Genomic DNA, 10,863 nt, shown 5'->3' with positions numbered 1-10,863 from the left:
GGCTGTTCAAAAAATGAAAACAAGATTAAACTAACAGCAAAAAAATTCCCTAGATTAAAAAACAAACAAACAAACAATGCAGGCAGGCAGGCACTTTTAATAGCTTTTGGTAAAGTCAGTTAAAAGCATCATTTTCCCCTTAAGCAAGATGTGTTGAAAGAAGAATTCATCAAACCCTTACAGGTCCTGCACATCACACAAAAGGTCCATGTGCGGAGTGTGTGTCTGTGCGCACTCTCTCTCACACACACACATAAACTTCCCATCACAGCAAATAACTAGGAACATGTAAGATCTTGCTGTGTTAAACATACCTCTTGTACTGAACGAGCTGCTGGCTTGTCCTGATGATTAGCCAATATTAAAAACGGCAAAGTGCATAACTGTGGATGCTGAAGCGCAGAGTGCAGTTCATTTCTAGCAATTTCTAAATCATCTTCTGAAGAGGCACTGTCTAATACAAATATTACTCCTTGGGATCCTTGGTAGTAACGACTCCAGTACTTCCTAATATTGTCAGCTCCTTTAATGATAATTAAAAACAAAACAAAAACAGAAATGTTGTCAGACCAAAAAGAGCAAGAAGATTAAGTACTCATTTAAATAATTAACTATTTTATGCTGTGAACCACCCTGAGATCTGAAAATTTAATAATTAATAACTAATTCCACAGCTTGTATATAAAAAAATAAGTGAAGTCAATCTCTGCTCCTACTCATGTTCATATTTTAACCTTTTACACTCTCAGTAAAGTGTTATCAACTTCATGGGACCTATTTGGGTCTTTAAAACATGGTCAATCTTCTCTGTTCCTAATACCAAAGTGGCTAACTACTTTCTGGCTTTACTTTTGCCATTTTAATTGTTACCTGTATTATGAATTTTTAAAGAGTTGGATAAAAATATGTAAATAAAAAAAATTGTTTACTTGCATCTCAATACCATGCTCTCTCTCTAGGACATTCAACCTAACAACTCTCTGCTTTATTTATTGGCTTCCCTTCCCAATTTACAAATATTATTTGTTTTTAAACACTTTTAACTCTCTTCTGGATTGGTCCCTGCCTTCCCTACCAGACACTCTACTACTATTCTCACAATTCCTGCCAGAGGTCTTCACAGATCCAATGCCACCTACAACTTAATAATGTTTTTTTCAAATGGCATTTAACCCTTTGTACAGCTCCTTAAAAGGCTACTTATTCTGCAGAGCCCCTTTTTATCTGGACTGCAAGATCTAGAGAGAATAGAACTTGCAAATCATCATCATCCAATAGCAGTTTATCAACCCTAAGACTAAAAAGGGTAAGTGAATTTGCCTTTTGTTTTTCCATTCATTTTTACTTTCCCCTGAAACATCTCCAGCTGTCTGTTACTCAGATAATGAACTGACAGGACAATTTGTCTGTTCCAACTCAGAAATTTTGCCCTTATGCAACTGCTAAGCACCATATTGGGCACTAACCCAATGTCCTCATGGAAGGCTGTCAGCGTCCGGCAAAAATAAAAGCAGACTGCAAGCCTTACATAAATGAGAGTTCTGTTTAAATAAAACAGTAACTTTTTCTTCAAAGGAAAAAAGAGAAGAGTCATGTTTCTCAAGCAATCTTTTTCATCTGCAATTTATGTTGGCATTTAACGGATAGATTAGCAGTTGACCAATTTAATCCCATGCAGTGAGTCTCCTCAAAATGTAAAATTGAAAATAAAGTTTTCTGGAGCCACACTCAATGCATAAAAGAAATCATTAACATGTTGATCAATAGGGTGATCAGAAACCAACATGCTAGACTTTCATATAGGTAAATATATCCTTATTAAATAAGTTTAAAATTTTAAAGATTTGCCTTTTGTAATAGCCACAGAACCAAAGTTGCTTTGGAATTGAATACAGCAAACATATTTTGCCAGAGACATAATATGTCCTGATTTCTCTACTCGCCTCTCCCTTCCTATTTAGAGTTCCCTTTCAGATTTCCATTCATGAGCAACTCAGTCTTGGGAAAATTACCAGATTTCGAACCAGTATCACATCCAGTACTTCAGACACAGTTCATAGAAGATTCTCAGTTCAGGAATCGGCAATACTGGCAAACTAAACAGCTCATTCCCCCCCCCCTTTTTGGTTCCCAATAAGCTTTCTTGAGTTGTTCCATGAGTATATGGATGAAATAAATAAATACTTTGACAGCAGCCTTGGACAGCTTCCACCTTTATCTGAGGCCACTGGCGGCCATGATTATAATGTTCTACCACCACTGTCAGAGGCAATATGCCTCTGTTCCTGGGAATCACGGATGGCAGACTGCTGTTGCACTCATATCCTGCTGGCAGGGTTCCCACAGGCATCTGGTTGGCCGCTGTGAAAACAGAATGCTGGACCACTTGAGCAATATCACCAAATGGGAAGCATTTCATCATTAGCTACTTCCATTAAAGGGGCATCACCATACAGAATTGTTTTCTGTTAAAAAAAATGGATACAGTGGTACCTCTGTTTTCAAGCGTCTCGGAAGCCTAACATTTCGGAACCCAAACGCCGAAAACCCAGCAGTAATTGCTTCCGTTTCTGAACGTGCCTTGGAAGTCGAATGGCTTCCGTTGCGTTTTGTTTTTTCCCCCCGTTTTTTCTCCATTGACTTTGCCGACCGTCCTTTGCGCCTCAGTTGTCGAACATTTCGGAAGTTGAACAGGCTTCCAGAATGGATTACAACTGAGATACCACTGTATGGAGATTTAATAATTGGGCTTAGTATCTTGGCTAGAGTCGGCTTAGTAGATGTAAGTAATTGCAGCTGTAATAAATTGCAGTTTTAGTGTGGTAGCACCTACATGTGGGAACTCCCTGTCTATTGGCATCAGGCAGGCATTTTCACTGTACCACTTTTGGGATGCTTAAAACATTTTTGTTTAGGTAACCTATCCAGACTCATATGTGTTGACATGTTTTAATTTTTTTTTACTGTTATTTTAAATCATGGTTAAGTGTTTTTTATTGGTTTTAACTGTTTTTAATTGATCATTTTAATACTTATAGGTTTTACTACACTCAAGCAGTTTATACAATTTTTTAAATGAAGTAAAATAACTATCTCTTCAATGTGTACTTGAATAGGTAAAGGTAAAGGGACCCCTGACCATTAGGTCCAGTCGTGACCGACTCTGGGGTTGCAGCGCTCATCTTGCATTATTGGCCGAGGGAGCCAGTGTACAGCTTCCAGGTCATGTGGCCAGCATGACTAAGCCGCTTCTGGCGAACCAGAGCAGCGCACGGAAATGCCGTTTACCTTCCTGCTGTAGCGGTAACTATTTATCTACTTGCACTTTGATGTGCTTTCGAACTGCTAGGTTGGCAGGAGCTGGGACCGAGCAACGGGAGCTCACCCCATCACGGGGACTCGAACCGCCGACCTTCTGATCGGCAAGCCCTAGGCTCTGTGGTTTAACCCACAGTGTCACCCATGCCCCTGTGTACTTCAATACAGTAGCCTAAATTGATAATACCATTCATATGAATTAGGAGGTTCTCAGGGTTTTTTTGCTACTCAGAGATCTGTCTCGGCTAAAGTTTCAAAAATTCACATTCCTTACACTGGGTGCACACTCTTTCAAGATACCACATTCCCAGCATTTGTATGGATATTATTTTTAATGCTTTACTAGTCCTACTTCTGAACCAGTGTCAGTGGTGCAATAATCCATCTCTGCACAATACATGACATAAGACAGAAGTAAAAGCCAGATCACTATTGCAAGCCGTTTTCAACTAATGAGTCCCGCTAGCAGAAGCCAGCAGAAAGTCTTCTACTAGCACAACATGAATAGCATGCAGGGGGAGGGGGGGAGAGGGTTGTTCCATCTGGCAAGCTGAAATGCTTGCACTGACAGAACTGCCATAATGCTATGTTGAATTCCTCCCTTTAAGTAGATACATAAATTATGGGAGTTGCGCACTGCAAAGTAGAAATGAAAGTTCTGCACCTCAGCTGCTATTATGAATTTCCCTTGTTTTCATCCTGCATTGCGTCCACTCAAGATTCTTCTCCTTATGCTTAGTATCTAGCAGTCACAGGTGCTTGTTAAGTATTAAATAAAGTATTATTTATTATCATTAAGAGAGAGACCAGGAAATGGAAAACTACCAGTCAGATATTCAGTTGATTAATAGTGTTATACCTCCAAGCTCTTTTACATTCAAGATGGCATTCTGGAATGGCACTGCTTTTATGCTAAAACCTGAAATCAGAACAAAAAAAGTTAGTAATTTGTGCAGTGCAGAGACTATCCAAAGCAGTATGCTTGTTAATAGTAGTAGTCCTCCTCCTCTCTGCTTTGGGCCTTCAACCTCTTGTGAGCTTAAAGTGCCCGGGCAAGGTTTCAAAAGTTATCTTCTCCCTAATCCCTTCCCTAATCCCAGGCCCTTCCCTTTCCTCCATTCCTCCGAGATGCATTTTGCTGCCAAGAATATTTAGAATTACTTCAAAACATGAATCATAGAAGCAGGATAGTTATATAAAATAAAACAGTGTAACAGTATTTTGCATAATTTTTACAGAATTAGGGGCATTTAAAAAAAAATGGAAAGGAAGCAGAGGAGACACACGCTTCCAAATTCTGTCTTCCATATTCTATTTTAGCTGGTTGTAAAGTTTATCCTTATTCCATCCAGGTACTAGGTACAATAGCAGTGGATTCAAAAGGCTGATGGAAGATTATCGCTTGCTTTCCAATTCTGTTTATCTCTCTACATTCTTTCAATTCATACCACTCTGTGAAATCAAATTAATCTCTCTGTAATGAGAAATTGTACAAACTGATATCTAAATGCAAAATTCAGAGCCTCCCAAACCCAAAAATAATTTATCATTACATATTTTCAGAGACACCTGGGGCACAACGGGGTTTTTTTAGGATTAGAACTGGATAGACAATTCAGTAAACCTGAAGCGGTGAGTATGGGCTGGTGAAGGGTGTGGCAGAAGACAAAGGATGAAAGGGTGCCAATCTAGAAACAGCTGCTCCAGGCAACGTAGGAACAGTTCCTTAAACTGGAGCAGCTGGGCGTCTCTAAAAAGGTATCTGCAGGAGGACAATCCAGTAAACACTGCTTCCTCACATTCCTTTCGTCCATTCACCTGCTACCCAGTACCTAGAATGATCCAGTCTACAGTGATGCTTTCCCAGTTCCCCTGCACCCCATTAGCTGCTGTGCAGACTACATGTACTCTGCGGTACTCAACTTTTTTTCTTCAGGACAAGTTTACTACCCATATGGGAAGAGAGAGTAGTCAGTAGCCAGTCATGTGTAAGGGACCTCATTGCTGGCTCTGAGTCACACTACATCTAGTAGTGGGGTCCCTTCCAACTCTATGATTCTATGGGATAGATTTGACCTACTCCTGGTGCTTCCATACCTAACCCTTCAGAAATCATTAAAATTAAGCAGCTTTGGTTACTTATTTCAATTGTTTTGAGTGAATCCCTTTAGTTTGCAAATGCATCCAAAGTTGCATCTTCTCCTGGGTATGAATATGCAAGGCAACATAATCAATTACCTACCAATTGTATTTTTATTTTATTTGCTCGCTGCCACAGTGCACATTTCACACAATAAATGGTAAGAATGCAGAGGTTAGACTCAAATCCTGCCCAGGCTATTTTCTTCTCCAAAACATTTATATTGATTTTTTCAACATTAATAAAGTAAATCAAAATAAACAAGGACAGAATTTATATGTCAGTACACATAAGCTCCAGCGTTCAAAACTCTCATTGTTCTAGGCGCATTTTGCAAAAGGGAATTTCATTAATGCGAGCAGTTTCTGAGCTCTGGGAGCAGTACTGTTCCTAAGATTTCAGATTAAAACTGCCACTGCTGGAACAACAGTAGGACCTTTTACTGCCTCCTCACTTCTAGCTCTGAGGACTGGAGAAGGGACCCTCATAAGAATATTAGGGGGGCGGGCACGGGAAGTATGGCTTTGTTTTTTGCAGTCTTCAGAGGAGGACTAGACCATGTGAAAAATTAATATAAGATTTTAGCTGCAGTTCATTCATTTCCAGCTTTGTATTCTTGTTATGAAAAAGTGTGCCTAGACATTCCGTTGTGGCTGCCATAAGCTAGAATTAAGGTACCATTTAGCTCCTAGCTTTAATATTTCAGTTTCTAACACTGACTAAGATGTTCTGATAAGCACAATACCGTATTTTTCTGTATTGTACATATGTAGGACACTGAACAAATACACATATTATGTATCCATTATGCAGCCCCTCCATAGATGAGCATGCGTGTCCAGTGGTTTCATCTTATTTGTCCATCCCAGTCGATTTCTGCAAATGTGAATAAACAAACCCTACTGTGTGTACAGTAAGTTCCCTATATTAAATGCTTGGTTAAAATATACAATACAGTGGTACCTCGGTTTATGAACACAATTGGTTCCGGAAGTCTGTTCATAAACGCTTCCATTGAAAGTAATGGAAAGTGGAATAATCTGTTCCAGACGGTCCGCGGAGTACTTAAACTGAAGCGTTCATAAACGGAAGCGAACTTTCCCCTTGAAAGTAACGGAAAGTGGATTAATCTGTTCCAGACGGGTCCGCGGAGTACTCAACCTGAAGCGTACTTAACCCGAAGCATGGGTGTAATTGGTTCCGGAAGTCTGTTCATAAACTGAAGCGTTCATAAACTGAAGCGAACTTTCCCATTGAAAGTAATGGAAAGTGAATTAGTCCGTTCCAGATGGGTCCGAAAATCCGTAAACCGAGGTGTTCGTAAACCGAGGTTCCACTGTACTCAGTCTGCACCCCCTGCATTTGTACTGGATCGTAGAGACAGAAGGGTGTCATCAACCTTCTTCAGTGATAACCATTCTTAAAGCACAATATGAAGACATAATAAAATTCCTACAGTAGCTACTAATTGACTGAAGGGCTTCTTTAGTATGATATCTGTCTTGGGGTCAAACTACACATGAGGTTGGAGCTCCATGTCTTTCTTTTGTTCTGAAAAACCAGTAGTGTCTGTCTGTGCATGACTGGATCAGGACCACAGCAGAGCTAAGTCCAAGTAAACCTCCCAAGAACATTGCTATATACTCCAGAAGGGAAATTTAAAGGCTTAAAAGCTTAAAGTTCTCAGGTTTTCTCCTTCACAGCTAATCACATCCTGGAATGGAGAGGATTTGATTGGGACCAAAGAAGAAAGATAAAGCCTTTGAGCTTCTCTTCTTGTACTACTGCCCAAAAACAAACAACTGTTTTCACATTAAAAACACCTAATGAACCCCATCAATGAAAGCCCTGCACAAAGATTTCTGCTTGTGTAATGGAGCTTTCCTCCCATCTCCACCTGCACACCTCCAGCGAACCTTGAAATCAGCTTTCAAGGAAGAATCCCCAGAACAGAGCAAGGGGGGAGGCGAACAGGAATCGATCCACTTGGCAATCTGATATGCTTGTGCAGATGAAACATTTGTAATAGCATGATGTTGAATTCCACATGATGTGTAGTTTGGTCGTCAATATTTTAGGTTTAATGCAAAGAAATAGAGACGTTTCACCGAAGAACAAGTTCAAATATAATAGGTAGATAATATCCTTGAGTTGTTCTTTAAGGGACATGCTGAGAAATGCAAAATAAACAGCATAGGAAGCCAGATGTTGGACTCCCATCACAGTCAACCAGCACAGCCAATAATTTGGGACAATGGCAGTTGTAGTCTAACAAGATCTGGCCTCCTGGTATACAGTAAGTATATCCTGCCTATATATTTGATCACTACAGCTTCACATCTGAATTATTATTTATTAAAGGACACAAGAAGCTGCAGCTAAATGGATAGACACTAAATACTCAAATGGGCAACTTTCATATTATTTGCACAAAATTACAATTCAGATATTTACCCAAATGGAAGAGGTTAAGCATTCTTTAAACACGCACTTTAATATGGTTTGAAATAAGCCAAATAGTTTTGCCACAGTTTTGAAAGACATATCTGGTTTAAGAAAGCATTAGCTTACCTGTTGTCGATACTATATTATCTCTATTTTCACTGCAGAGCTGAGACAGTAGACTAGTCTTGCCAGAGCCAGTGAGACCTATGCAAACCAAGTCATACTCTGGTCGTGGTGGTGGAGGCCCTTTGCAGCAAAGTGCTCGAAAACACTGTTGAGGAAAGCATAAAGAAGAAGATTTATAATTTAATATCACACACTTTTAATATTAATATTTTTTAAAAAAAAATGTCCAAGAAAGAAGACAAACAGAATTTTGGTAAAAGTCAATGGGATTACTATGTTGAACCAAGATTACTACAGATGAATTGTGCCTAAAGCACACCCTGTTTTTGCCATATCATTGGATTCAAATAATTGTTCCAGGTACATTACTTCGGTATGTTTCTCAAAAAGAATTTTATCCACTACATTTCACTACATACATAAGACTGTATTCTTAAATATGTCACTCTCTTTAAAGAGGACTAGGATCATTGCTTGTTGCCCAGCCAACATATTTCCTATTAGACTAGGAAAACAAGTAATCCATTTACTTGACAATCAATATCACACAGCTAGCTAATCACAAAATGCACTACTCTATTTGATAAATTATATGTCCTTTCACAAGGCCAACAACTTAATAAAGGAAGCCCTTCTTCCCTCCTTTGAATTCCTTCCTCAAGTATGCCAAATCACACAACAGGCTTGAATGACCTAGGTAAAGGGACCCCTGGCCGTTAGGTCCAGTCACGGACGACTCTGGGGTTGTGGCGCTCATCTCACTTTACTGGGACCAAGCAATGGGAGCTCACCCCATCGTGGGGATTCGAACCGCCGACCTTCTGGCCGGCAAGCCCTAGGCTCAGTGGTTTAACCCACAATGCCACCCGTGTCCCTTGAATGACCTAGTTCCCTCCTATTTTCATCTTTTGTTATGGTTGTCTCAAGTGAGAATAACTATCGACCATCTTCATATTTCCCATTTATACAGAAACTAAAGGCAAGATGCTAAATTCAAGACACTAAACCTCAGATATACGTCACATCATACAAAGAAACAATGAAACCATAAAAGTTGCTGTAAAGATACAATCTCCAGATGATATTAGATACTGTGCTAAAACTTAAGGGGACTATTTGAAGGTTCATTCCATACGATCACTAGGTTCTGGAGGCAAATCTTTGCTTAAGTTAGATTTACGCACTGTAATTTTGTACCTACATCTAAATCAGTGATATTAAATATTGTGAGACGAAGTTCAGAGCCCTGCACGCAGAACCCTTCCTAACTTTCCTTTGCTGACATCAAGAATAGAACAATAACACCAGTGTAAGAGTGAAGACTCTTCCACAGCAGAGCAGTAATATAGAAAAATATGGTCCCTTGCACTAATGGCCACATTAACAAAACAAATTTGTGCCTATAATGAGCAAGGTGACTCAGACTCATTTATAGATGACTGGCATTCTATTCATTTCTGATAATTAGCCATTGGTTAAAAGTTTCCTAAGATGATAGATAGATAGATAGATAGATAGATAGACAGTCAGTCAGACAATTGTGGTCAGATATACCGTATTTATTTATAGTTGTTTTTTGTATAATTCAGCACCATTCCAATGGTGTACTGATGTGGTATTCTCCCTACCATGCTTCAGTTGTTTCAGTATATAGTTTTATTTCTTAAAAATTATATCATTTCCCACTTTTCAATAAAAATCTATTTTTTAAAAAAGATTACTATATTAATAGCAACGTACTTGTATGTATTATTCCTTTGCAATACCTTAAAAGCCATTGGTCATCTGAAAAAGGAAACCTCATTTTTCCTATGGGACTTATTATTTTGCCTTCTAAGACTATGTCGAAAAAAGTTTTATAGATTTCAAAAGGCAAATAAATTCTTAACACATCAGGAGCCAAAGGTGGTAAGAATACCTCAAGAACCTGCTGCTGCAGTTTATAGTGCTTTAGAGAAAAGATTCTGAACATTAAACGTGCAGTTATATAAAGGTTGTACCTTCATACTTAACAGATCTGCACCTGTGTTTATACAACACAGTATTTCTTAAATCGCTACAGTTGATTTGTTATTGTAGTTAGAACCAGACAGTAAATATAGCTACGGGACAATAAAGTGCATTTTTTTAAACGCCTCGACTTGTTACCTAGATTCATTATATAGAGCAGGGCCTTGCCATTAGAACAGAGCTTCATATAACCTGTCAGCTGGTGAACAAAGCTGAAGATTACTTCCCACGTTACAGATCACGGGTTGTATCCAACTAAGTTCAGCTCAGAGTCAATCGACTGAAATTAACATAAAGTAGAAGAGGGCTATTGCGGGCCTCCCATAAGCATCTGGTTGGCTACTGACTAAACAGAATGCTAGATTACTTGGGTTCTTGGTCTAGTCCAGGAAGGCTCTTCCTATGGTTCGCCTTTCTTTATATTGGAAATTAGTCTCTACAATGAACCATGTATTATTTATTTTTACATTTCATCCCCTAAAACATTTATTAAAAGAGTGTGTGATAGGTAGCGTACAGTGGGCTCAAGCCCCTGCTGCAAGATATGTGGCAGGATTATACTTATCATCATTATATTAAATGGCATCTCACAAAAAATAAGGTAATTTACCATACCTTTCCCTTGTATAAGGGGGACTAAAATTAAAGAAAATGGGGGGGGGAGATGGCCCAAAGTTGTTGAGCTCTTTGGGGGGAATATTGACCAGAGTTGTTGAGCTTTTTTGGGGGGGAGGGATGCCCACAATTGTTGAGCAATTATTGGTGGGGAATGGGGAACGACGAAGATCACTCACCCAACTGGCAAATGCTAACAAGCCAAATTG

The 10,863-nt window shown here is 39.1% G+C and overlaps 1 protein-coding gene across 5 annotated transcripts in view; it reads right to left on the bottom strand.

Moving 5' to 3' along the window:
• ARL15 (ADP ribosylation factor like GTPase 15) overlaps positions 1 to 10,863 on the bottom strand; it is a 152,708-nt gene that overhangs the window by 89,786 nt on the left and 52,059 nt on the right. For 4 of the 5 annotated variants that reach the window (XM_035100702.2, XM_060280302.1, XM_060280305.1 and 1 more), the window contains exons 2-4: positions 8,030 to 8,174; positions 4,178 to 4,237; positions 315 to 523 (exon numbers count right to left, since the gene is read on the bottom strand). In XM_035100702.2, the coding sequence (XP_034956593.1) occupies positions 315 to 523; positions 4,178 to 4,237; positions 8,030 to 8,174 (414 nt within the window). The remainder of the gene's footprint in view (positions 1 to 314; positions 524 to 4,177; positions 4,238 to 8,029; positions 8,175 to 10,863) is intronic. The other variant, XM_060280303.1, reaches the window with a different exon arrangement.

The sequence above is a fragment of the Zootoca vivipara genome, chromosome 11, assembly GCF_963506605.1.
Source record: "Zootoca vivipara chromosome 11, rZooViv1.1, whole genome shotgun sequence".
NCBI lineage: Eukaryota > Metazoa > Chordata > Lepidosauria > Squamata > Lacertidae > Zootoca > Zootoca vivipara.
The sequence above is the reverse complement of the archived record's forward strand: the minus strand, read 5'-3'. Positions and strand labels throughout refer to the sequence as shown.